General features: G+C 44.3%; 1 protein-coding gene across 3 annotated transcripts in view; it reads left to right on the top strand.

Annotated features, from left to right (window-relative positions):
- The window catches only part of LOC125440293 (melanopsin-like), a 46,187-nt gene extending 23,112 nt beyond the window's left edge, over positions 1-23,075 (top strand). For all 3 annotated transcript variants that reach the window (XM_048510037.1, XM_048510036.1, XM_048510038.1), the window contains 6 exons: positions 2,061-2,232; positions 4,222-4,380; positions 5,468-5,575; positions 15,828-16,002; positions 19,244-19,396; positions 21,717-23,075. In XM_048510037.1, the coding sequence (XP_048365994.1) occupies positions 2,061-2,232; positions 4,222-4,380; positions 5,468-5,575; positions 15,828-16,002; positions 19,244-19,396; positions 21,717-22,103 (1,154 nt within the window). In that variant the 3' untranslated portion in view covers positions 22,104-23,075. The remainder of the gene's footprint in view (positions 1-2,060; positions 2,233-4,221; positions 4,381-5,467; positions 5,576-15,827; positions 16,003-19,243; positions 19,397-21,716) is intronic.
- Positions 23,076-27,630: the final 4,555 nt, after the last annotated feature.

The following is a 27,630-nucleotide window of genomic DNA, read 5'->3' as shown; positions in this document are numbered from 1 at the left end:
AAATTCAAATCCAGTAGTGCCTTGGAAACCAATGAGATTTAATCAGTATAAGCTTCTAGATTCAAATCTCCCTTCAGAGCCTTGATCCAATTTTTTTTGGTCTGCAAAGTGCTACTGGGCTCAAATCTAGAGATTTTTGTCCTTGGGGTTTTTTGAAGGCTTATTTATGTGAAGACTAAGAGGGAATGGTAATACTCATTTATTATAACCACATGTTAAAAGCTTTTTGCCACAGTTGCTGGCCAGATATAAAAGCTTTCTTTGGCTGCTGCCCACTCACAGTACCTCACAACAGTTTACAACATGGAAGGTACTTTTCTTAAAAACAGAAAACATTCTCTTTATGCATCTAGTCAAACCCCTGCTCAATGAAGAATCGATCTAAAACTGCCACTGCTTGAAGCGGGGGATCTCACTGTTGTCCCAGGCAGCCAATTTCACTGCTGAACTACCCTTGTTTTTTAAAAAATCCTAATGTCCAGCTGGATCTTTCCACCTGTAATTTATCGATTATATCGATTATTGCATTATGTCGATTATATCGAATATCGATTATTGCAAATTCTATCCTCTTGCCAACAAGAAGCCCTGTCCTATCCTGTTCTCTAAGTGACAGCTTCTCAGATACTTAAAGAGAGAGATCATGTCTCCCCTCAGCATCCTCTTCTCCAGTCTGAATGTTGCCAAGTCCCTCAACCTTTCCTCAAAAGGATTTGTTCTCCAGGCCCCAGCCATCCTCGTCACTCTCATCTGCACCTGTTCCATTCTGTCTGCATCATTCTTGAAGTGAAGCCTCCAGAACTACACATACTCTGGGACTATGGCATCTTGCGATTTAGATGTTCAGCCCAGGTCACATTCTGCCTCCCTCTTCATGCTTCCCTCGTGGCCCCTTTCTTCTTAGCCTTTCCCTTCCCCTCCACCAGCGTCAGAGTTGGATTGGGAGCTCAGGGACAGGTTGTGCCTGCTCTCTCTCTTTAGTGTGTTGGCCTCTGCTCTCCTTCTCTCTGGATTCTGTGACTTGAGTCCCACCATGATCCTTTCTCCTCCCTGACTGGCAGTTCCCTTGTATTTTATCCCTTTCTCCCCAGGTTCTGCCCTTTCCCCAATTGATCCCATCTAGCGATGTGGCCACACTTATGCTCTACCCCCTCCTTGCCATTTGGGGGAGCCTCAAAAGCAAAGGTTCACAGTACAAATGCAACAACAAAGCCATATAGTGTGTGCTGTATCTGCTAGCACAGCCAAGCAACAATGAGCAAGGTACCATGTTACAAATTAATATGATTTCATTGTTAGCCACATATAAAACAGTAGTTTGCAAATATACCTAATGTGTTATGAACAACAAACATACATTGTCCATATTTGAACCATATTCAAAACTGCAAGGTAGTCTAGATCAGAACATGACCTCCAAAATAGAAGTCTTGTAACAAGAAAGAAACCAATTGCAGCAAAAAACAATATTATAGACAAACTCCTTAAAGGCTAAAATGCCTCATGTGTGAGCCAAACATGAAATCAAGAAGGGTCTGCCTTCAGGAGAAGTCAACAGAAAGTGCTTAAAATCCATTTTGGTCTTAATGTGCTTCTTCAAGACTTTTCCCGGATGCATGCCTTAAGCTCACTTTGCATTGCTGTGTCTACAGACAAACACTATAATTATCATATGCATATTACATGCAATGCTTCCACTTGTTGGTAGCACAGCTTACCACTGTCTTCTTAACTAAAGATGAAATGTAGTGTTCTGTTCCTCCCAATGTTCTGAAATAATAATAAATATTAATTATATTAAAATATATTATAACTTAATACATAACAAAGTTTACACCAAATTGAATCATAATACAAAGTCTTATCATAACAAGATAGGAAAAACTGCCTTGAGCTTCTGTGGAAAAAATATACTAAAAATTCTGAATTTGTGAATTAAGAACATAGGCTAAAATAGGCATAAAATATGCCAACATAAAAGTATTACTGCTGTTCAGGGTCATATCTTTGTCCTTATGTATGCATTATATAACACATGCATGTGTTTTTACTGTCTGTAGGTTCATATATACCTGAGGGTTTGATGATTTCCTGTACGTGGGACTACGTAACCTATTCTCCAGCAAATAGGAGCTATACCATGATGTTATGTTGCTGCGTGTTCTTCATTCCTCTGGTTATAATCTTCCACTGCTATATATTCATGTTTCTTGCCATAAGAAATACTGGCAGGTAAGCAATGTTATTCATTTGCGGTCCAAGAATATTCTTCTCGAACCGTAGGTACATTCAAAATAACACCCATACAACATTTCTGTTGGTCAGTTAAATTATCCACAAAATAATTATCCTTGCTCTATTTCAACAACATTTAGCTTGTTAAGCCAGGACTCTGCTCCCAAAAGAATATTCAAGTCCTACTTTGTCTCAGTGTATGTTAATTTCATCACCTTCACAACCCCCACCCAAGACCCAGCAGGTATCTCATCCTGTATTGGGGCAAAGACAGGTCCATGAAAACAAGCCAGGATTAAACCAAGGCCTTTTCTGCACAAGTTAACTTACAATGTTTCCAACGTGGTAATACTTTTCCCCCGGGGACTTCCACACATTTCCCCCACCCCCATTGAGTTCCTGAAATGTTTCCAAGTATCTTCTTCTCTATTGTTTGTGAAAACACTTTTACTGTATTGTTTTTACTTCTTCCGTCATAGTGTGATCATACTTAAAATGATTTTTGCCCACCCAAAAAAGCAGGGTTATCCATGCCCCCTGTGCAGTCACACAATCGCCCCTTCAGTGCTTTCTCCACCATTTCCCCCCCTTCTTTTTGGTCCCTCACCTCACCTCACCTCACCTCACCACTTCACTCCTCTCCTCTTAATTTCTTGCCTTTTTCCCTGCCCCCTTCTCCCCGCCCCCCCCCCCCCCATCAAGACTTGTCCAGGCCTTTGGGGTGGTAGCAATCCCAAGCCGTGGATTCTGAACCACAATTGAAAAACATAAAGCCAAAATTTTTATATTTTTATTTAAAAGAAAGGTTGTAAAATTAACAGCATTAAGAAATAGAGACAGTGAATATAAAATCATAAAGTGGATATATAGACACTCAATAAAACAACAAATCACGCTTACTAAAAAAATACTGGCTAGAAAATGTAACAGAAATTTTTGGTTTATAGGCAGAGTTCTTCAGATGAAGTAGAGGCAAAAAAGACCAAAGACAAAGGAAATCTGGCTGCTAACACAGATGAGATTAATCTATGGCATAAGATGGCCATACCAAAGAACTACCAGTTAGCCAATCAAAGCTGGTGAGAACTCTCTGGAAGCAAGTCACCTCACCTTTTTGAAACTTTCAATTCGGGCTCTTGCTGACGTTGAATCCAGCTGAAAATAATTGGAGATGACTCAGTGCCCCTAATGAGAAATCTGACCTTGGTGATGGCACAGTCTATATTTACAAACACCTGCAAGTAGGCTATGTAAAAAACATGACAGAAAACAAGATTTTAATAAGCTTTTTCAGAAACAATTTTTTTATAAAAATAGATTGAAAATCCAGAAGATGGTATTTATGCTTCTGAATTCCTAACTTGGGAGCTCACAAATCTTAACATCAGGAGTGATGCAAAAGTTCTGTTATCAAAGAATAGGGAGGGAACTGGAAGTGTGTTGCATCACTTTGGCTTTCTCTCCCCTTCCCGTCACAGACATTCACATGTGACATCCATTCCCATTTTGATCTGCCTTACAAAAAGGACAAAATCTAAGCATTTTTAACTTTCTCTGAAACTTTCTGCCTGAAATGAGAATGAACAGATCTGAATAAATAAAATTAGTGGAAGTGAATATGCATAATCTTGTAATCTCTCTGTCTTAAAAAAAAAGATTGCTGTATTAGATTTTGGCCCCTTCTGCACATGCAGAATAATGCACTTTCAATCAACTTTCACAATTGTTTGAAAGTGGATTTTGCTATTCTGCCCAGTAAAATCCAGCTTGAAAGTGCATTATTCTGCATGTGCAAAACGGACCTTTTTCTGGTTTCATTGACTGTTAATAACTATGACTGAATTCCAGTGGCGTATCGCCAACGGGTCAGGAGGGTGAGGTGGCAGGGGTACAGGGCGTGCGTGTGCCCTGGGCATAGTTCCCCCTCGCTTTGCCCCTGCTGAATTCTTGCAGTTTGCAAAACCTCTTTTGTTTTTCTTGTTACAGGAACGTCCAAAAGATAGGATCATCTTCTGGTCGGAAATTAAACGTCTCACAGTCCATAAAAAGTGAATGGAAGTTGGCAAAAATTGCTTTTGTGGCCATTGTGGTCTATGTCTTGTCCTGGTCTCCATATGCTTGCGTCACTCTCATTGCGTGGGCAGGGTAAGGGGCAAAACATCCATGAAGGTATCGCAGTCAAGAATAGTTAAAGATGCTGAATGGAAAAAGTAATCCAGGCTGAAATTCTCCTTCTCTTGAGATAAGTGAAACACATCTTTCTTTCTTAACAAGGCTTTACTGTAATACATGGTAATGACAAGAAGTTATATTAAGAAGCTAAAATAGAAACCAAGTTGGGTTTCTATTGTGGGTGTATTCCTGTGGTGAGAATGGAACTGATTTAACTATTCTACTTGCCATATTGAATGAATAATATATGGCCACTGCCCATTTTTGTACATTAGGCTCTCTCCTATTTGCATTAGCCACTTCAAAACAAGAAAATTATGAACAAGAGAAAAACATGTACCACCTTTTCCTTAACACCAACCATATCCAGATAGAGATATGGAACTAGAGATAGATGGACAAGAAATATACAAATTAGCTGGACAGCAATAGCTAATGGGAGCTCTCCAGTTTGTCCTCTTATGTCTGCGCAAGTGGCATTCATGCTAGCACCAGGGTCATGTAGTTTAATATTAAGATTAGGAAGACTGGCTCAAATCACTGCTTTCAATCTGTCTCTTAGCTCAACATACCACATAGGAGCTGTAGGAACAAAATGAAGCAGAAGAAAACTGAATTCACTGCACACAAGTTCTTGAACAAATGTAACAGACAGGTAGAAACTTAGCAAAACATATAGTTGTTCAAGTTTGATTTTTTTCAAAGAAAACTGTCAAATCATTGCAACTCAGAATCAATAAAGAAAGAGTTGAGCTGTTTTGCAACTAGTTAACAGGTTTCTGAGTTGTTGTTGCATTTAGTATTTCCTTGACGTTAGTAGTGTTAGAGCTTCATAAGGGAACAGAAGAGTATTCTTCCTGACGCTGCCAGCATCTGTGGCTGGCATCTTCAGAGGATGCCAGCCACAGATGCACGCGAAACGTCAGGAGAGAATGCTGCTAGAACACGGCCATACAGCCCGGAAACCACACAGCACCCAAGTGATTCCGGCTGTGAAAGCCTTCGACAATACAGTTAACAGAAGATTTGTAAAAAATAATTCTCTCTTTCTTCTTTATAGCCGTTCCAGCTTCCTGACTCCATATTCTAAATCTGTGCCCGCTGTTATTGCCAAAGCTTCTGCAATCTACAATCCCATCATCTATGCAATCATTCACCCAAGATATCGGTATAGTAATGGCATTGTTACTATAGTACTTTTATACAAATGGTATGCAGTTTGAAAGTAACTCCCCATTGGTTGACAAAAGAGGCTATTTTTACTTAAATCATTATGATTTTTCTCCTCCCATATAGATTTCTTTTTAAAAAATACATATGGCTGAAACCATTTAGCAGAAAAAGTGTACTGTAATTTTGAGATAGACTACATTGCAGAATTTTAAGAGTAACAAGATACTTATCAGAGTTTGTTTGGGTTTTCTTTGCTTTGTGTTGTCCGGGAGTTTCCTAGGGACCTGTTAACACTCATACATGCAGATGATGCCATGAATATTCGCTGAAGCTGCAGAACTTTGCTCTGCCGTTCTGTCGACCACTCTGTGGAATGGAAGAGAACAATTTGCCCTAAAGGCTACAGTAGACTTCCAGTGTGCTGCTAAGAAGAGTTACATTCTTCGAAGCACTTAAGTCTGGAATTGTCTTACCTGCATGACAACACACCCCTTCTCACGAGGCCTTCAACGGTTGCCTGCCCTGTGAATTGCCCACCTGCCAACTACCAGGGCAAGGGCATTTTGAGTGGCTTCCCCTCTTTTCTGGGACCAGCTCCCCGGGGAAGCTCCTGCCCTATGGGATCTTCCAGCATTCTGTTAGGCATACAAGGCAGCTTTGTTTTGTAAACCTTTTGGTTAGCATTAGAAACTGGGGGAGCTGGCCATTTGTGGCAGAGCTTCAGACTGGCTTAATATTTTAATTGGTTTTATTGATTTATATTTATTGTATTTATTTGTATGGTAGAGTGCAGGGTATAAACAAACAAACAAATATTCATGGCGTAGAAAATGTTGACAGAGAGAAATTTTGCTCTCTTTCTCACAATACTTGAACCAGGGGGCATACATTGAAAATGCTGGGGGGAAGAATTAGGACTAATAAAAGGAAACATTTTTTCACGCAACGTGTGATTGGTATTTAGAATATGCTGCCACAGGAGGTGGTGGTGGCCACTAACATGAGTAGCTTTAAAAAGGGCTTGGACAGATTTATGGAGAAGAAGTCGATCTATGGCTACCAATCTTGATCCTCCTTGTTCTGAGATTGCAAATGCCTTAGCAGACCAGGTGCTCAGGAGCAGCAGCAGCAGAGGGCCATTGCTTTCACATCCTGCACGTGAGCTCCCAAAGGCACCTGGTAGGCCACTGTGAGTAGCAGAGTGCTGGACTAGATGGACTCTGGTCTGATCCAGCTGGCTTGTTCTTGTGTCTTATGTTCTTATGACTTTGTTGGACTTAAAGGGGTAACTCTGGACTGCGCTCTTAAGGTATAGTGTGATCCCATGAACAGCTATACCAGTCTAAGCCCATTGCTTGAACAGGAGCAATTTTGTGGTGGGTTGCCTTGTCAGAGCAGAGCCATACATTTCCCATGTGCAGTACAGCCTTGAACGTTCTTGTGTATGCACAGGATATGTATGTTTATAGTGTAGATTTGTTCTTCTGTTTGCAGCACTTCCATTCTGGAAGACTTTTTCTAGATTACCATTTCTTTTTTTCAGTTCCGTAAGCAAGGCTGAATGAACTAAGATGAGTTATGACTGAGCAATATAATATTTCCTTTATATATACAGTGTCTTTATTTTCCTGTTGCAATGTTGCATAACTTTGAGCAGTTTAACTTTCCCTCTTGCCACTGAATAAGGGGAGATAGAAAATGTGTAAACATTCCAGCACAAGAAGCAGAATGCTATTGCACATTTGGAAAGAGATTGGGCTTTCCTGATGGATTTGCTTCATTTGCATAATACACAAGTCCAGAATTTGAATTAGCTTGAGGCAGACCCCTTTTCAGACTATACACATCTTCTCATTCCTAGCAAACAATGACTGAGCTTCAACCTGCACATTGCTGAAAGGATTCATGTCATTTTCTTCAATGCCCCCCACAACACTCCAGTCACTCATACACATTGAGATTTTCATAGACTTTGGCTTCTGTTGGTGCCCTTGAAGCTATCCAGAATTGTTGTTGCAGAATTGTATTGACATATAAACAGGAAATCCTGATCGTTCACTAATTTCCCCTGACAGCTCTTAAATCTGGAGATCATTACCCCATATTGATCATGATCGAACTATGTAAGAGTGCTGCTGTCTGTATTTAACAGGAAGCTGTTTTGTATTTTAGAGAAAATCTATGTGCAAGAGTCCCCTAAGGTCTTTTGACATAGTCCCTGCAAAACTAGACAATATTAGATTCCTGGTTTTCATGTCACAATGATTCCATTTGTCCTTAAATCTTTGAGCCAGAACTAACCAATACCAGTTTCCTTGTTTTCAAACCATAATGCTACCATTTGTTCTCAAATCTTTGGGCTAAACCTAGGTGTTATGGTAGCAACAGGTAGGACCAACATGATTTCAGAGACAAATTCAACTATTTAAAGTGGGAACAGAAGGACAAATGCTGTCCCTCCCCTCCCACCCACCTTTTCAGGTGCTGAAACAACCCCCAAACAGTCGCGGGGAAGTCTTGCTGAAGCCCCCTTCTCTCTTCCAAGCCAAGCATACAGGCAGGAGCTTGTGATGGATGGGTTGGATCTTATGGTGCAGTCCTGTGCGTATCCTGTCAGAACTAAAATGCACTGTTTTCAGTGATGCTTAGTCCCAGGTAGGTAAGCATAGAATTGCAGTTATGGCCAATTAATTTGACAGATGTTCCAGCACATTTGCTGGTGACAGATTAATATCCCAATTCAGCACAGAGTTCAGCTCACTGAGGTCCATTGAAGAAGAACAAGAGGAAGAGTTTGGATTTATATCCCCCCTTTCTCTCCTGTAAGGAGACCCAAAAGGGCTTACAATCTCCTTGCCCTCCCCCCACCCCCCACAACAAACACCCTGTAAGGTAGGTGGGGCTGAGAGAGCTCAGAAGAACTATGACTAGCCCAAGGTCACCTGGTATGTGTTGCAGTGCACAAGCTAATCTGAATGTGTTGCAGTGCACAAGCTAATCTGAATCACCAGATAAGCCTCCACAGCTCAAGTAGCAGAGTAGGCAATCAAACCCAGTTCCCCAGATTAGAGTGGACCTGCTCTTAACCACTACACCACACCGGCTCTCTGCACTCATGCATGAAGATGCCTTCTACTGAATCAGACCTGTGGTCCATCAAGGTCAGTATTGTCTATTCAGATCAGCAGCTGCTTTCCAGAGTCTCAGGCTGAGGTCTTCAGCATCAACTACTACCTGATCTTTTTAGCTGGAGATGCTGGGGATTGAACCTGGGACCAGGAGCAGCAGTGGCGTAGGAGGTTAAGAGCTCATGTATCTAATCTGGAGGAACCGGGTTTGATTCCCAGCTCTGCCGCCTGAGCTGTGGAGGCTTATCTGGGGAATTCAGATTAGCCTGTACACTCCCACACATGACAGCTGGGTGACCTTGGGCTAGTCACAGCTTCTTGGAGCTCTCTCAGCCCCACCCACCTCGCAGGGTGTTTGTTGTGTGGGGGGAAGGGCAAGGAGATTTTAAGCCCCTTTGAGTCTCCTGCAGGAGAGAGAGGGGGGATATAAATCCAAACTCTTCTTCTTCTTCTTCTTCTTCTTCTTCTTCTTCTTCTTCTTCTTCTTCTTCTTCTTCTTCTTCTTCTTCTTCTTCTTCTTCTTCTTCTTCTGCATGCCAAGCAGATGCTCTACCTCTGAGCCACAGCCTCTCCCCTAACTCACAGTGTTGTGTTATCTGTAGTGGCTTTCTGTCAGAATACTTATACCTCTCATTTCCCCCTCCTGCATTATTTCCTCCTTTTCTTCCCATCACTTCTCTCCTTTTCCTGCTTCCTTCTCTGCTTCCCATGCACCAGCCAACCCACCTTTATTTGCCCTGTCTTTAACTTTCCCTTCTTCCTGCCGCCTGGCATCCTCTACCCAGGAAAGCTTTAGCCCAGTTGCATGGTGCCCCCCACCGGTCCAGGCCCAGTTGCAGAGTGGAGAACCCTCAAGGACTTGTGGGGAGTACTTCATTTCCCCCTGTAGTCCCTTTCCCACAGTATTTCTTCGTTTCTTCCTGTTCAGATTTCCTTGCTTCTTTCTCTCCTTCCTACCCACTAAACATTTATCCAGCCCCTTCTTCTACTGTATGTATTATTTATGCCCCCATCTTTCTCCATGGTGGGGACCCTAAGCAGCTTACATTATTCTCCTCTTCTCCATTTTAGCCTCACAACAAACCTGTAAGGGTGAAGGAACTGGCCCACGGTCACCCAGTGAGCTTCCACGGCAGAGTGGGGATTCGAATCTGGATCTCCCAGGTTCTAGCCTGAAACTCTAATCATTACACCACACTGGCTTGTGGGAGGGGGCTGTTATTGAACAGCAGCAAGCAGCCAGTCCTAGGTGAGTTGTGCAAGTTATGTGGTATCAAGTCATATGGCGGCTACAGCCAGGCTTGGCCCCCATTAATCTTCCCTCAAAGGCTAAAACAGGAAGGAGGAAGTGACTTCACAGAAAGGGGTAGGGTTTGAAAGAGATGACCCATGAGTGGCATCACAACATGCCATCATTTGAACCCAGATGTGTCATCCCAAGTCAACGCATCACAAAATGACTAAGACAAAAATAAGGCCAAGGCTAATGGTGCGAGTAAAAATACATTTTATTAAGCAGTTAAACTTCCTTAAGTGTTTCTCTTTCTTCAGGAGAATCCTAACCTATAATTGTCCAAGCGGTGGAATGTTGTGACGACGAACCCACCACCAATCAGCGAGCAGAACTCACAAAGTGAGTCCTTCTCACCATTTGTGGGAGATATTCCATTCACTCCCCTGCCCACCTTCCCTCAACCCAAGAGCAAGCCCGGCTCTCCCAGCCCACCAACACCCTCCTGGTTCCCCCACCCCACCCCCAACAACCCAGCCTGGCGGAGCATCGGCACCTTAGCGCCCGCTGCTTCTCTGGGCCCACCAACACCCTCCTCCCACCCGCAAAAGCCCAGCCTGGCCAGCAGGATAGTGGCACCTTGGTGCCAGCTGCTCTGCTGGCTCACCAACACTCTCAGTTTTCCCCACCCCAGTCTCCACATTCCAACCTCTCCCCACCCAAGCCTCACCTTTCAACCTTCCCACCACCCCACTCCACTCCTTTCCACCCTTCCCCACACCAAGCCACACCTTCCACCCTTCCTACAACTCTATACCACTTTTTTCCACCCTCCCACCACCCCAAGCCATAGACTCAGGACCAGGTTGGTGGGACAGGAAAGAGGTGGAGCCACTATGGCCCTGGAAAAGCCCATTACTGGGAGAAATTCTTGCTTGCCCCCCCCCCCCACTAGGGTCCATTGCACACACACCCCCATGGGCTTTGCTGCTTGTCTATAACATAATATGCAAGCACAGTCCTAATAAATAGCAATGGTTCTTAAGTTAAAATTATGTATATAAATAAAATATTGTGTAGAATTAATTGCAGTTTAAGATCAACCAGATACAAAACCGTTAAGTATAACTGCTAGAGGTTCTTCTGCCTTTCTGATTGCATGAAGGAAAATGCAGGAGACAGAAAAACTCAGATATAAGATGTCCAGCACCCAGCAGGCTTTCGCTCCATTTAAGTGGCTCTTCCTTCTGCCTAGATCAGGGGTAGGGAACCTTTAACACTCAAAGAGCCATTTGGACCCGTTTTCCACGGGAAAAGAAACACTTGGAGCCGCAAAAATTTTTTGACATTTAAAATAAAGATAACACTGTATATATTGGGTTTTTTTACCTTTTACTCCGCTAATTCTGAGAAGCACATGGATACGTCCGCCCTGCTGCCTGCAGAGCGGGCAAGGATGGGGCCAGCAGCTCGGCCTCACCAGCCGCCGGGAAAGCGCCCACCCCACCCAATGGGCGGCTAGAGGCCCTTGAGCCAGCCTCCCTCGACCCTGGGAAAGTGCCTGCCCAGCCGGGTCGAGGGCAATTGCGCGCTCGCTTCTGCTGGCGCCTGCAGGGCAGGCAAGGATGAAGCTACGCCTCGGCCTCGCCAACCGGGGCTCCCGCCTCTGCTGCCTGCAGAGCTGGCAAGGATGGGGCCAGCAGCTCGCCTCACCAGCCGGGTTGCCTGCAGAGAGCTGGGTAAGGATGGGGCCAGTAGTCAACCTCACTCAGCTGAAAGCGCCCACTCCCGGGCCTCCAATGGGGCGGGCGAGGGGAAGCCCTTGGAGCCGCCTCCCCTGACCTCTGGAAAGTGCCTCGCCTCAAGGCGCAGCTCCAGCCGGTCGAGGTACTCAGGCGCTCGCCTCTGCTGCCTGCAGGGCAGGTAAGGGCTGAAGCTGGGCGCTCCCCTGCCTCCCGCCAACCGCTGGGAGTTCCACCCCGCTCCAATGGGGCGGGCGAGAGGGGAAGCCCTTGGAGCGGCCTCCTCGACTCCTGGGAAAGTGCCCGCCCCCGCGGCGCAGCCCAGCCGGTCGAGGGCAATTGGTGCGCCCGCCCTGCTGCCTGCAGGGCAGGCAAGGATGAAGCTGGCGTCTCGGCCTCGCCAACCGCTGGGAAAGCGCCCACCCCGCTCCAATGGGGCGGGCGAGAGGGGAAGCCCTTGGAGCGGCCTCCCCGCTTCCCTGGGAGTGTCACTTCATCGGGCAAGAGCCCAGCCGCCGGGAGGGGCACCAGGCGCCGCTCTGCTGCCCCTGCAGGGCAGGCAAGGATGAAGTTGGGTGTCTCGCCTCGCCAACCTCAGCCCGCCCCGCCTCAATGGCTGGGCGAGAGGGAAGTTCACCGGCGCAGCCCAGCCGGCCGTAGGCAGTTGGTGCACCTGCCCTGCTGCCTGCAGGGTGGGCAAGGATGGGGATGGTGGCTCAGCTCCTGGAGCCGCAGTGCAAGGGCAGAAGAGCCGCATGCGGCTCTCGAGCCACAGGTTCCCTACCCCTGGCCTAGATGAATATTATGAACCTGTTGGTCTTGCAATGTTTCTTCAACAAGAGTATAAGGTCAGCAGCATATGCCAATGGGACGGATCTAGTGTATACCAGTGTTGGCACAATATCTATCTATTTTACATAAGCTGGTGCAAACTCCAACGGCAAGTTTAACCCTTCAGGAACTGGAGTCTCACTATCCAATCTGCTTTCTCTTTCAATAGCAGTCTCTCATTTTGACAAATTAATTTTTGCCCCTATCCTTTGCTTTCTCTATTCATAATTTTCCTCCAACAAACTGCTATTACCTACGTTAAAAGGCTGCTAGGATTGTGCACATTCCCCACATTTATTAGAATTACTCCCATAAATTTAATTTGATGTTTTGTGAGTTAATTACCATAAACGTACTAGCAGTTTCCACATATATTTATACAGGTTGTGTCAGTTGGCCTCAGATATGTCTATCCACTCACAGTTATTAACTGCTGTATTTAAGCAATCATTTTTATAATCCTACCATAATGTATTTAGGTTTCCAATGATCTAGATTACAGAAACAATCACTTCACTGGCATATCTGGTAGAAAGATTAACCTACTGTGCTGAATTCAGGGTATGGTCTAAAGGTGTCAAGTCTTGGACCAATAATCAATAAGTGGACTCTGGATACAGGATCAGTAGTCTTTACTGAGTTGGTATCAAGTACTCAGATTTCAGAAAACGCATTCTGGCCTTTAGAGTCATATTTATTCCCCTTTGACTCCCCTGGACTCCCCCCCTCCTTTCTTCCCATAGAATGTGTGAAAGACTTTGTTTTTGAAGACAAGTATTCCAAGGACAGAACAGCAATAGCCTCCTGCTGGGCTGTGCCCACGGCCTCCACTCTGCCCCCCTCTCATCCAGAGTAATATGCAGGGTCAGCCCAGTTATCTACATTACCAAGCACACAGAAACAGAACAAAGGCCCATTAACATATGACAGGTGTGTATACATAGAAGGTCACCCCCACCCCACCGAAACTGATTTCTTTAGTCCAGGTGTGCATCCTGACACCTATTTGTCTATTGGCAGGAGGGGGGAGGTACCGTGGTGGGATTCAGCAGGTTCACACCACTTTGGCAGAACTGGTTAAAATGGTGCTTTTAAACAACCAGTTGTTAAATTATTTGAATCCCAACACTGGGCAGGTACCACTCCTGACAGAAGGCACGTAACACAGCAACCTTGCTGAAGTTAAGTCTGTTTCGGTCTTATCAATGCTACAATAGAAGATCTCCTAGGAACTCTTGCCTATGTCACCTTGGGTTTCATGAAAAAAAGAAAAGTGGACTGTTTTTCAAAAGAAAATTTCTAACTTAAGCAGAGATTTTACCACAATTAATCATCAATTATTTCAGAAACTCTCTTAAAAACAAGTATTTCTGGTTCCGTTCTGTTTATGCAGTCACTGGACTTAAGCATACTTGCTTTGGTTTGTGACCATGATGTTTTTCTTTGGTTTTCCATAAAGAAAAGCTGTATGTAACAAAAGGGGTACATGCATGCATACCACTAGATGGCAGCATAAACCATGCACGTGATTATTTCTGACCTTTGAAACAGGGAGAAGATAGATACATTTATTCATGTGGTGATTTTTTTTTGGTCTTTAAGCTTTTTCATGGCTTGTCAATTCATTAGTGAATTTCAAAAGTGCCTGAGTTTTGGGGAGTAAATTCTTAGTACCTCTTTATGCACATGGAGAATTTTGCACTCTAGTCACACCCAGATGACGCACAATGTTTCTCGCTTCAGTTTCTCGCTTCAGGGCTGTGTCCATCTCAGTTTGTTCAGGAACTTCGCCATGACCCTTTTAAGCATGGCAAAGAGTTATAGAAATGATACAAAGAAATGATTTTCAGGTTGAATCCGGACTTAATGCCATTTGGAAGAAAGCAGAGTCAGTCTTGCAATAACTTCACTTGCAGCAGAGGTATTAGTGGAAGTGAACAGGGGAGCAAAAACTTCAGAAATATGAATTGGAAGAAGCTTCCTAAATAGTTGAGCTCTGCAAAATAAAAGAACATCTGTTATTTTCTTTATTGATTTTACTTTTCCTGTCCTCATGAAAGAAAGCAAAAGAGCAGGACCTGAAATATTCATGGTTTTTTTGTGTGAAATTCCTTTGGATGGAAAAAAAAACAGGGAAAGGACACAGGAGGGTCTTTTTCTGCACAGCATTACTTAGCAGGAGGCTCAGTACTTTCTTTTCTTGGGTCAATCAAACACACATGGAATGTGAGAGAGAAGGAGGTAGCTGTGTACAGTTGTTATCCCTGCTGTCTGATAGAATTGATTTGTATACTTAGAGAAGCTCAGCTGTTTTCTTTTTGCAGGCTGCAACACAAACCGATGTAGATAGTTAGCAGGTTATTTTGTTCACTCTAGAGCTTCTCTTCCTTACCACTACATGCAAAGGTTGCTTGAAAACTGTGTCACGACCATAAAGTCTAAAGGTCTGTCATCCATGTGAAATACCCTGAGTGTGTGGAGGGTCTCCAGTCTGGCTCTAATGGCCACCAGGTATATGCAGAACAGTGCACAGAGCAGGAGTCTCCAATTTTTTAAAATTTATTTATTGGATTTATAAGCTGCCTCACCCGCGAAGGGCTCGAGGCGGCTCACAATATGGCTGTTCTCTAAGACAGCATATTTTGATCCCCTTTGGAATTCTGAAACAGGATGATGGGCACAACTACAAAATGGCTGCCATAGGGGGAAGAGCCACAGATGCACACAAACACACTCAGATGTAGAGGAGAAGAAACATAGTTTTTAAAAATGCACTGGGAAAACGTAATCAATGGGAGAATAAAACATGTCGAAGCAGCTATTGCTGAAATGACATTGAAATTTGCACAGCCAATCAGAAACCCTGCTGGGAAAGAGTCCTACAAGAGTCCAATCAGAAACCCTGCTGGGAAAGAGTCCTCCTTGACAGGCATCAAAAAGTTGCTGACAGTATTATTCTGTGCCAATAGTGCCCATGGGTACTATTTTGGGGATCCCTAGCATAGAGACTCTACATATGAACAGGATGGCCCCTTCCGCAATGCAGAATAATGCACTTACAATCCACTTGGCAGCTGGATTTTACTGTGCAGAACAGCAAAATCTACTTGCAAACCATTGTGAAAGTGGATTGAAAGTAGCTTCCAAACATCATATAGTTTTACAGAGAAATGTTTCTAATAGCCTCCACACTGTGGCTGCAACCTTTACATTGTCCTTTAAGTGTTCAGAAGTCAGAGAACCATGACACATCCTTACATACCACTTGTACAAATATTTCCTGTGCACAACTTATGCTATTCTACTGTTTTTCAGGAGAACTATCCACCATGCTGTCCCTTGCTTGAGGTTCCTGATAAGAATATCCAAAAGTGATCTTTCTGCCAGTTCCATGAGTGAGTCATCTTTCAGGATGTCTTTCTCTGCTCGTCAGTCTTTCACTTCCAGGAGCAAAAACAGTTGTGTTGCTTCCGTATCGGCTGTAGAAGTAGTAAGTTGTGTTTCCATGGCTACGTGGGGGACAATCACGAAAAATATATAAACAAAGCTACCTGGCTGACCTTTTCACTGTCATCAAAGGGATTTATTTGTGTTTAACTTAACCAACATTGCTAATGCAGATTAGAATCCTCATTGCATCCGTAAGCTCATAATAGCAGATGCATCATACCTGTTAGATCAGGGGTCTGCAACTTGTGGCTCTCCAGATGTGCATGGACTACAATTCCCATCAGCCCCTGCCAGCATGCCATGGGAATTGTAGTCCATTAATATCTGGAGAGCCACAGGTTGCAGACCCCTGTCAGTTAGATAGAGACGTTCCACTGGGGTTTTGGTTGAGGCAGCCCATATGTTCAATCCATCTTGCTGGCCTCCCAACTTTACTTCAAACTTTTTTTCAACTTTTTTTTTCAAGGTTCATCACTTGCCTTGAACGCTCCTTATTGGGATTGCCTTAAGTCGGTTGTGACTTGATGGCATGTGCATACAGTTCTAGTCACTACTATCTCAAAAGGGACTTTGCAGAACTAGACTAGGTACAGAAAGGGGCAACTAAGATGATTAAGGGGTGTCAGCTTAGAAACAAGATAACTAAGGAGAACTTGAGACAGGTTTATCATGGAAATAGCTTTTTCTCCCTATCCCCTATTACTAGAACTTGGAGGCACTTAGTGAAGTTGATAGGCAATAGACTTAGGAAGGACAAAATAAAATATTTATTCATTCAAACAGTTATTAAATTCTGGAATTCACTGCCAGTGGATGTGGTGATGACAATAAACGTGCAGGGTTTTAAAAGCAGGTTAGATAAATTCACAGAGAAGGAGGAGGAGGAGGAGGAGTTTGGATTTATATCCCCCCTTTCTCTCCTATAGGTGACTCAAAGGGGCTGACAATCTCCTTGTCCTTCCCCCCTCACAACAAACACCCTGTGAGGTAGGTGGGGCTGAAAGAGCTCAGAAGAACTGTGACTAGCCCAAGGTCACCCAGCTGGTGTGTGTGGGAGTGCACAGGCAAATCTTAATTCCCCAGATAAACCTCCACTGTTCAGTCGGGGAATCAAACCCGGTTCCTCCAGATTAGAATGCACCTGCTCTTAACAACTACGCCACTACTGTGCCAAGGTTCATCCAAGGCTAACAGACATAGTATCTAAAGGGAACTGCCTTATTAAGAGGCAGCAAACCTCTGTATACTAGTATTAAGAGGCAGCAAGAGACTTGTACAGTTTGTTTGTTGGTCCTCCATAGCAACCAGTTGTAAAACAAGATGCTGCACCAGAAGTACCACTGGTCTGATTTAGCAGGGCTCTTCATATGTTCTCTGTCTTCATGCAGTGTGCTTCATGATTCTGTATTTACTTAGTTATGCATTTAAAATATCTGTATGCCTGCCTGTCTCCTGAGCATTTCAGGATCTCCGGTGGCCCGTGTGAGTTAAACTATATTTACAGCACCTGCCTTTCCTCTTTCTGCCTTACCAACAGGTGTTTTCTTGAGTTAAGCATGTGCTTATCTCTCTGTGTGCCAAAAGGGGAGGGGCTGTGGCAGAGGCGTAGCTGGGCCAAACTGCGCCCGGTGCGCATTCTACATCCCCCCCATGGCACCCCCCCCCCACGGCACCCCCCCCCTTCCCACACTTGCCTTAGTTCCTTTCCTTTTTGAGAACTTTTTCAGGCTGCAAAAGGCCTGTTCTCAGTAAAAACGGCTTGATGGGAATTATACTTCCCAGGAGACCTTATGAGCCCCAAGGTCTCCTGAAAACTGTAGTTCGCCACTTCGCCACCGGGCTGTACCTTAGTGGTACAGCAGCCCGGGTTCAATCCCTGACATCTACAGTTAAGAAGGAGAAGAAGGTTAGCTTTTATTCTGTAAGGAGTCTCAAGTAATCTCAAAGCGGCCTGCACCACATTTTAGTGTGGCAACTGGGTGGCAATAGGGGTTTTCAGATCGTCCAGAGAGTTTTTTTTTTAAGTTTTCTGTGCTCCCTGCGGTGGTTGAAACCCTTTGGAAGGCAGTGTTCATACCACAGCAGCGCTATCCCCAACTACAGTGGAATGCCCCCTTCTCCCATGGATTGCACTGTTAGTTCCAAGACCCCAAACTCTGCTCCCTGACTTGTGAGAAAGAGCCAGGCTTAGACTGTGTGAATCTTGGCTCATTCCAGATAACAACATACAGATTCAAGTGCCGCTTCTCTGTTTAGAAAGATGTGTCAGCTGAGATATACTAGCTATTTAGGAACCTGTGTAATGTGCAGAAAGTGAAGTCTGGATTCGGAAGGTTCAGTCAGCTATTATTATGCAGCCCTTCTGAAAGATCTAAATCACAGTGACAAGCTGAACTTGGAACAAACTGCATTTTATCTCTTGACTGTCCTTCCAAAAGCAGATGGTGGCTCTGTTCAACTTAAAAGCCAGAAGGGCTCAGGGTGGCAACAACATATTAAACCTACAGTACAATTAAAAATCATAATTTTAAAAATGCCCACCATAACTTCAAAGACAGCCCAAAGACAGGACCATGCCTGCTAAAAGATGACCTTTTTAAATGCACAGAGCCAGTGGGCCTGTGTATAGCCTGGGCGTCTGAGGCACTTGTGCCTGACCTAGCAGGAGGGCGTGGCTATGGGGGGCATTTTTCACCCCCCCCCATGTGACCTACAATGGTGGCGCCCGGGACAAATGTACCCAGATGTCCCCATCGTAGCTACGCCACTGCCTTACAGCTCTGCCGACACGCAAAGTCCCATTAGGGTAGAGGCTGGGGATGTTCCCAAAGATGGAGCTGTCTGCAGTCAGCTTCCACCGGACTTTCAGCCTGGGAACACCCCCCTCCCCAGCCACAGACTTAAGCCACTAAAAATGTCTGTAAGTCCTTTTTTTTGAATGGGCGGCTGGGGGGTTTCCTGGGTTTTTTCTCCTTCCTGCACCACCTGAAATCCCTTTGGGGGCAGCATGGTGGCATGGCAGCGGTGTCATCTTTGGCCGCCGCGTGCTCCGAATTGGGCTGCCCATCTCTTTTTACTTCAAAATAGAGCTGACAAAAATCAAGAGACCATAGTAGCCAAAATGCCAACCCACACAAGGGGGACTGCTGTAAGGAAAGGGAATTGAGTAAAATTGGAAGAACAGGGAAGAACTTGGGTGAATGTGGTTTCTTGATTTTGCTCAGAGCAAAATAGATGACAGACTACAGGTCCTTACTGTTCCTTACTCAATTTCTCTTTAGAACTGGAGTGAAGTGGAGCTCAACCCTGTGGAGCCAGCCTGTAAGAAACTGCAAATACCTATAAGTAGCTCTTTTTCAGACCTGAAACCAGAGGATGAAAAGAGTGAATTTCTCCTGAAGACCCGCCACTACGATGTACCAACTGGAGAAAAGGTTGGATTGTTTTTAATGATGTTTATTATAGCACTGCAGGGGCAGATCCTCTTTAGGACATGCATAAAATCTGGTGTCTTTGTGTATAATTACCTCTGACCTCAGCCACTCCACTTCTTTAGGTATTGGGTTGATATTAGTTTATTATGACTTTGTCTGGTTCTTCCGAAAAAACGAACATCTCCATCCAAAGAGCCGGGCACTTAAATGCACTGCTGTGGCCACTCTGCCCTGCCATTCCCCAGTGACTTTCTGACAGCATGGAGAAGCAAAAAGCTCAAAAAAACCTCTCTGTTACTGGGAAGCCCTCTTGGGCTTGATGGGCTTATGCCAAGTCCAAAGCTCCAGCCACTGATGCAACAGAGGCCATGGCTGGGTGGAAGTAGACTATATCAGCTCCTCCCCCAGTTACGCCTCTGAACCACCCACACTACACGGGGCTGTGGAGGGCTATAGCGGTCACCCCCTGGTGGATCCGCCCCTCCAGCAGGGCAAGGGCCCCAGGGAGGGCAAATCCACTGACGTGACCCCATGCCACTCTGAGAAGCGGATCCAGACCCATCCTCCCACTTAGAGCACTTTCTCACGTGCAGAATAGTGCACTTCCAATCCACTTTCACCGTTGTTTGCAAGTGAATTTTGCTATTCTGCACAGTAAAATCCAGCTGCAAAGTGCATTGAAAGTGGATTGAAAGTGCAGCAGTGGCGTAGTGGCTAAGAGCAGTGGCTAAGAGCAGGTGCATTCTGATCTGGAAAAACCGGGTTTGATTCCCAGCTCTGCCGCCTGAACTGTGGAGGCTTATCTGGGTAATTCAGATTAGCCTGTGCACTCCCACACATGCTAGCTGGGTGACCTTGGGCTAGTCACAGCTTTTTGGAGCTCTCTCAGCCCCACCTACCTCACAGGGTGTTTGTTGTGAGGGGGGAAGGGCAAGGAGATTGTAAGCCCCTTTGAGTCACCTATAGGAGAGAAAGGGGGATATAAATACAAACTCTTCTTCTTCATTATTCTGCACATGAAAAAGTGCCCTTTAAAAGGCAAGAAGGCAAACCAGATGCAGGCACACTCGGATGAGTTGAAGAAATCCAGTTTTCTTTCTCTCTTCACTTTATGCTCACTTTATATACTCTCTTCACTTTATACTTTTCCTTTATATTCATATTAACTGAACCTTGCCTGGACCAGGATGGTTCAGGATAGCCCCGTGGTGGCGAACCTTTGGCACTCCAGATGTTATGGACTACAATTCCCATCAGCCCCTGCCAGTATGGCCAATTGGCCATGCTGGCAGGGGCTGATGGGAACTGTAGTCCATAACATCTGGAGTGCCAAAGGTTCGCCACCACTGGGCTAGCCCAATCTCATCAGATCTTAGACGCAAAGCTTGGATGGGAGACCACCAAGGAAGTCTAGGGTTGTCATGCAGAGGAAGGCAATGGTAAACATCTCTTAACATCTCTTGCTTTGAAAACCCTATGGCAGGGATCTGCAACCTGTGGCTCTCCAGATGTTCATGAACTACAATTCCCATCAGCCCTTGCCAGCATGGCCAATTGGTCATGCTGGCAGGGGCTGATGGGAATTATGGTTCATGAACATCTGGAGAGCCGTAGGTTGCAGACCCCTGCCCTATGGGGTTGACTGTAGTTTGATGGTACCTCCTATCACCACCACCTCCTAAATCTTAACAGCTGTGATTCCTCCTTCAAATCCCACTTTGGAAATTGATTCAGAATGCTGCGACCCACTTAAAAATGTCTTCTCCTTGAAGGGGAAGATGAAAAAGAAACTCACTTCTCACTTAGAGAGGGAGAATCTGGCAGATGCCCCAATTATGAAAATGAAGTTGTGAGTACAGACTGCATCCCTTGCAGATACAAAACAAACTGATGACTGACTCTCGGCATAGTTCAGGATCATGCTCAGAAGATATCCTTTCCACACATGGAGCTTCAGTTTGTGCATTCACGTAACTCCAGATCTAGCTGGACAGGATTTCCTTGCTGAATTCTAGGCCATCTCTCCAGTGGTGGGATTCAAGTAGTTCAACAACCGGTTCCGGTGGTGGGATTCAAATAATTTAACAACTGGTTGTTTACAAGCACCATTTTAACAACCGGTTCTGCCGAAGTGGTGCGAACCTGTTGAATCTCACCACTGCATCTCTCCAAGTTGGGCCCCTGTTGTTGTAAAAATCATACTGTGGGGCTGCCAATTGCATGGACTCACTGAAGATGGGTGCTGTGAGGTATATGTGTCTTTCCTTCTGCTTTGCAGGCAGAAGATTAAACACCGAATGTTCATTCTTCTCTCCCATAGCTTGCGCTGTCATCCATCAGCCTAGACGATGCATTTGGGAGATCCGTTCGAGAGAGCTCTCCAGACCTGTTTCTCATCAGCAGTTCTTTCAGAACAACCTCTCTTCCGTTTGGTTTGAACAGCAGCAGCAGCGCAGAGGGGAGCACGGACACTTCAAAAGCCGAAGCCAGCCGAACCAATGAAAGCTTAGACTCTTCCTTGAGATCGTCACTTCCACAAATCATTATAATTCCCACCTCGGACACCACCCTTGCTAAATGGCAACCTGAGCAACAAAATGTCGAAAGAGAAGATAGCGATTTGTTCTTCTCTGAAAGCAAGAACCACCTGCTGGATATAGGAAGGCTTGGTTCCTCTACCGAAGCGATCGAAAAGCTTCTGTCATAAACGTAGCCAGAGGGAAACCAAACAAACCACCTGTCTCTGCTTCTTTGGCTGCTTCATTGCATTATTATACCAAAAAATAGAAGCCTTGCAGATTAAACAAATTACTTTTTTGGATTTGTTTTAATGCAGTCTTTAAGCTATTCCTGAATTTCATACACTTTCCAGATGCTAACTACAGTGGTAGAGTTTGGAGGCAGATCTAGCTTAGATAACATGGTTACCAGACAGAGCACCTAAATATTTCTCTGTATATGTGTCTGGAATAGATTTTTATGCACTGGTATCTTTTCCAGTACTGTGGTTTCTGGAAGGCTATTCTTTCTGGAATGACCAGCAAATATAAATCTTGCAATATGTGCAAATGCTGAAATAAGTCTCTGAAATAATTCTAGCGATGTATCTGGCTGGGTACTAGCACCCCAGCACACCATCTTGGTTTCATCTGAAAATTGTTTGATTAAGTGGAAGGTGAATGAGGAATGTCTACTACAGTTGCTAACAATTACATATCTATCTGCTTTTTGCCCTAACTTGGGCAAAAGTTGACGCCCTATCCTGGAATTTAAGTTGTGAGTAGAAGAGGGAATGAAAATAGTAAGAAAACTGATGCCACTGGGAAATTTAATAAAGTTACCACTGGGTTATGTACACTGTTGGAGAATACTGCCATCAGAAATGATAGTGCCAAAACTATACACAGGCTATAGAATATACAGTAACTGTCAAGTCCAACTGTTGTGATGTCAACACTTACAAGTCACTGGCAGTTAAATGTTTCCTTTTTTCTTCCTTGATAAAAACTGGTTGAAGGGAAAAGGTGCTCCTGCCTTACATCTGTAGAATTCTTACATTGGTTGAAAAAAGATATTAAATTGTGATAAACGGTATATGTCAAAATAAACTTGCTGTTGGATTCTTCTCACAATAGATTGTAAGCCACACTCACAAAAATAAAAACAAATTTTAACCGCATTAGCCTGATTGTCTCTTTGCAGTGAGTTCTACTTTTTTGTTTCTGAGGCTCATTCCGCACATGCAGAATAATGCACTTTCAAACTGCTTTCAGTGCTCTTTGAAGCTGTGCGGAATAGCAAAATCCACTTGCAAACAGTTGTGAAAGTGGTTTGAAAACGCATTATTTTGCGTGTGCAGAAGAGGCCTGTGTGAGGAGTGAAAAAATAGAGTATGTGTCCATGTTTTCTTTTTCACAAAGAAGGTGGTACAACAAAATCTTAATATCACTACACAGCTACCTGAGAAAGATGATGAAGAAGACGAGTTTGGATTTATACCCCACATTTCTCTCCTGTAGGGAGACTCAAGGTGGCTTACAAGCTCCTTTCCCTTCCTCTCCCCACAACAAACACCTTGTGAGGTAGGTGGGGCTGAGAGAGTTCTGAAGAACTGTGACTAGCCCCAGATCACCCACCAGGAATGTAGGAGTGTGGAAACACATCTGGTTCACCAGATAAACCTCTGCCACTCAGGTTGCGGAATGGAGAACCAGACCCAGTTGTCCAGATTAGAATCCACCTGCTCTTAACCACTACATGCTGGAGTATAATGTTGCTGGTCTCCATTTAAGTCAGAATTCTTCATCTTCTTTTGTAGACAGTATACCCTGTAAGGATGGACTTGGATGGTCCAGGGTAGCCCAATCTCAACAGATCTCAGAAGCTAAACAGGGTCACCCCTGGCTAGTACTTGGATAAAGGACCCTTAAGGAAATCCAGGATTATTATACATCGACAGGCAAGCAGAAACCACCTCTGTTCATCTCTTGACTCATCTCTTTGTTCATCTCTTGATTTGAAAACCTTACAGGGTTGCCATAAGTTGTCTGAACTTAACATCACTTTCCAGGACCAATAAGGACTTATGTCATTCTTACATCTGCAACTCTCTCCCTTTTGTAAGTAGCATTACCTATTTGTTGCTAACAAAGCAAAATGCACTGGAATGGTCATCTTGGGGATCCTACTTTAGCAGAGCCTCAGAGGTTTTCTTGATCAATTTATATCCGTACGTTGCTATAAACTACCCAGATGCCGTATTCTACTCTGGTGCTACTTTGACAATGACCCATCTCTGCCAACTACAAAACGTAATTTAATATCTTTTCTAAAAACCGCTGAGGAAATTCTTCAGAATACCTTCCTGGAACTTGAGGCTGATTACATCATCCCTTGGAAGTCAGGATCAGAGAGACTAGATCCATGGATCATCTTGGAGAGTTCACAGCATTTTTTCTTTATAAAACTGCCACGGAGCCTGACACAAACTCTTGCATACTGGCTTCGAGGCAGAACCTGTTTGCTCGCTAAAATCAGCTGAATATACATAGCTACATGTCATTCTTTTGCTGATTAAAGCAACCGTAATATAACCCATGCGAGAACTAGGTTCAAGAATTCAGAGGGTTTAAGTAGGTTCCCTCTGTGCTCTTCCCCATTTTCTGTATATCATGTCAGAAGGAAATGATTGGCTCTTTATGCTGGTTTCATTTATTTCCGTGAGGTTTCTTTCTAAATAATGTAATCAGCATGAGTCTGGAAATGTTCCCTAGCAGGCAAACAGGGAGAGTTGAGAGAGAGGCTAGCTGGACGCACCGAGTCAATTAGATAGGAATCTATTCCTTTCTGCCCATATTGCAGCCCAACCTGCTTTTATGGCACCACTGCAATTGGAGGATGGCTCTGAGGAGGATGGCTGGATCCACTCCAGTGGGATGTTAGTGTTTGGTATTGTCTAAGTCTGTGATGGAATGTTTAGGTAGGTGCTCTGGCTCAACAGAAGATAATCTGCTTAGTGTACAGAAGGCTCCAAGTTCAGTCCTCAGTGTTTCCAGTTAAAAAGGATCAGGTAGTAGATGATGTGAAAGATCTCAGCCTGAGATTCCGGAGAGCCTCTGCAGCCTGAGCAGATATTGCTGACTTTGATAGACCGATTACCTGATTTATTATAAGGCTCATGCAGGGCCGGAGCGAGGGGGAGCTGCGCCTGGGGCAAGCGTGCTCCCTGTGCCCTGCCACACCCCCGCTCGCTCCAGAATGCCCCCACCACACCCCAGCACTGGTGCACACTTGGTGTGTCACGCACCCCCCCTGTCCCCTTGGCGCTACACCACTGGGTTCATGCATGTTCATGGTGTTTCATTTGTGTTTTCACACATCATTATGGGTGTTGTAGTACCCCTCTCCTGTCTCATTTACTGCCAGACCCGACCAACCATGATCTTGGAGGAGAATCGATTTCACTTGCAGGAGAATTGATTTCACCTGCAGCGCAAGTGCCAAAATATCTTGCAAGGCAAAAAGGAAACAAAACTGAAACACCACAGCAACAGCATATTTGGCGGTGAGCTGTTTGACAGCTGATCGAGCTGGATGGTGGTCGCATGAGGACTTTGGGGATTTTGCTCACAGCCATTGAACATCAGGCAAACAGCCTGCCTTCTGCTGTGTGACAAATCATTTTTGGAGACTCAGGGGGCTTTCAGAAACAGGACCATGAAGGCCTGCAGCAAAGAAAACAGAACATAATTCTAACTCAAATCCTTTGCTGTGTATTTCTGCCAGATCACAGCCATTATCAACCGAAACCTATCTGTAAATTCACTGTTTCCAGATCTTTCAAAAAAAATCAATTCACATAAATGCAACTGACCAAAATCTAAACCACTGTATTAAAAAAGAGTTTGTCTTTTCCCAGCAAAAAGCAATATACATTCTGTAACTGAGTTATTAACACTCTCCTTCAAATATCCAGGCTAAATCATTTTAGAAGAAGAAGAATTTGATTTATACCCCGCCTTTCTCTCCTCTAAGGAGTCTCAAAGTGGCTTACAAACTCCTCATTTTCCTCTCTCCACAACAGACACCTTATGAGATAGGTGGGGCTGAGAGAATTCTGAGAGAACTGTGACTAGCCCAAGGTCATCCAGCAGGCTTTGTGTGTAGGAGCAGAGAGCAGGGAACAAATCCAGTCCACCAGATAAGAGTCTGCTACTCATGTGGAGGAGTGGTAAATCAAACCCGATTCTCCAGACTAGAGTCCATCTGCTCTTAACCGCTGCCCCACGCTGGCTTTACAGTTAAAAGGTAAAGCTTATTCCACTATTAACATTTCTTGCCTAAATGATCTACTCTTTGGGTGAAGCCAAAACACATGTAATAAATCAGGAATCTTGGTAAATGATTACCTTGAGAATGAGACCAGGGTCCCTGTTCAGGTGCACAGGTATAACCCATTCAGTTGTGCTTTGAACCAGAGAACCACTAGATGTCACCAGTGAGATTATTTCCAAATAGCATCCAAATTTAGATTTGCCACACCCACTTACGTGCCTTTCCCCCTAAAAATAGCCAGGAAAGCTTTTGAATGACAGGCATGGTTAAGGTTTTTGAAAAGTAACACATAATTCTTCTGTCTCTCATCTGTGCAGAAAATCAGAGCCAGCTCACTATAGACGCTATTGTAAATCCCTACTTGGGTGAGTTTTTCCTGATGTAGTAATTTCTGCTTTAGTTCAAAGGTACACACCCTGTGCCCATAGAAACAATATCTCAGAACATGGGAGAACGAAACATGCAGAGTCAAAAGAACCAGCAGAAAATGGTTCTCTCCTCGAGTTCAATCTGCGTGACAGAACGAATTAGAAGCATTTTGTTTGCAGCTAAAAATAAATTCTTTGCAAAGCACTTGCAAATGGAAGTTAATGGCCTGCGAAGGGGGTAACTCTGTGAAGGATTGCACTGGAGCAGAATATTTGTTTATGTTGTTACATTTATACCCTGCCTATCCTTGGCCCCCTGTATAAAAACACTACATGAGTTATAACATTAAAATACAGTTGAAGTATCAGAATCTGAAACACTATCCTTGAGGATAAATATCCTCAAATATCCCTGAGGATAAATATCACCTCCATTCAGTCTAAAATCCCCATTATCCACATCACCAGAAGACGAGCAGGGAAAATAAGATGTAAACAAGAATACATAACAGTAGGAGATCACTAGCATTTAAACTCCCTGCTCCAATTATAGTTGGTGGTAAGTGGTCGGGAGGCCAGCAGGATTTCCTTTTAAGCTTGTTAAAAAAAAGCATAAAAGGAAAGAGGCTGAGTAAGAGTCTTTCTTCCTGATGAGCGAGAGTTTTATTTGTAGGAACGAGGCTTTTTCAAAACAAGGATAGGTTTAAAAATCCCTAAACAAAAGCCCGAGCTTGGGAAGTAAAGGAAATGGGTTTTCTTTAGTTGGAGGCACAGGGTGTATGTGAGGATGGCCAATGCTACAAACCTATGACCATGGTTACTAGCTATTTATGTCAATTCAGAAACAAAATACATATTCTAAAATTAATAATTCATTGAATTGTGGGTATGGAGTGGGGATTTGACTGTGTAGGGAAGAGCATGTTGTAAACTGCCTAAAAATTGTGCTTGGGCCCTTTCCTCAGCTACAATCCGAAGAAGTATTATCAACTCAGGATTCTGGCATCTAAGAGAGCCAATGTAATGTGCACT

This window comes from Sphaerodactylus townsendi, linkage group LG10 (genome assembly GCF_021028975.2).
Source record: "Sphaerodactylus townsendi isolate TG3544 linkage group LG10, MPM_Stown_v2.3, whole genome shotgun sequence".
Classification (NCBI taxonomy): Eukaryota; Metazoa; Chordata; class Lepidosauria; order Squamata; family Sphaerodactylidae; genus Sphaerodactylus; species Sphaerodactylus townsendi.
The sequence above is the reverse complement of the archived record's forward strand: the minus strand, read 5'-3'. Positions and strand labels throughout refer to the sequence as shown.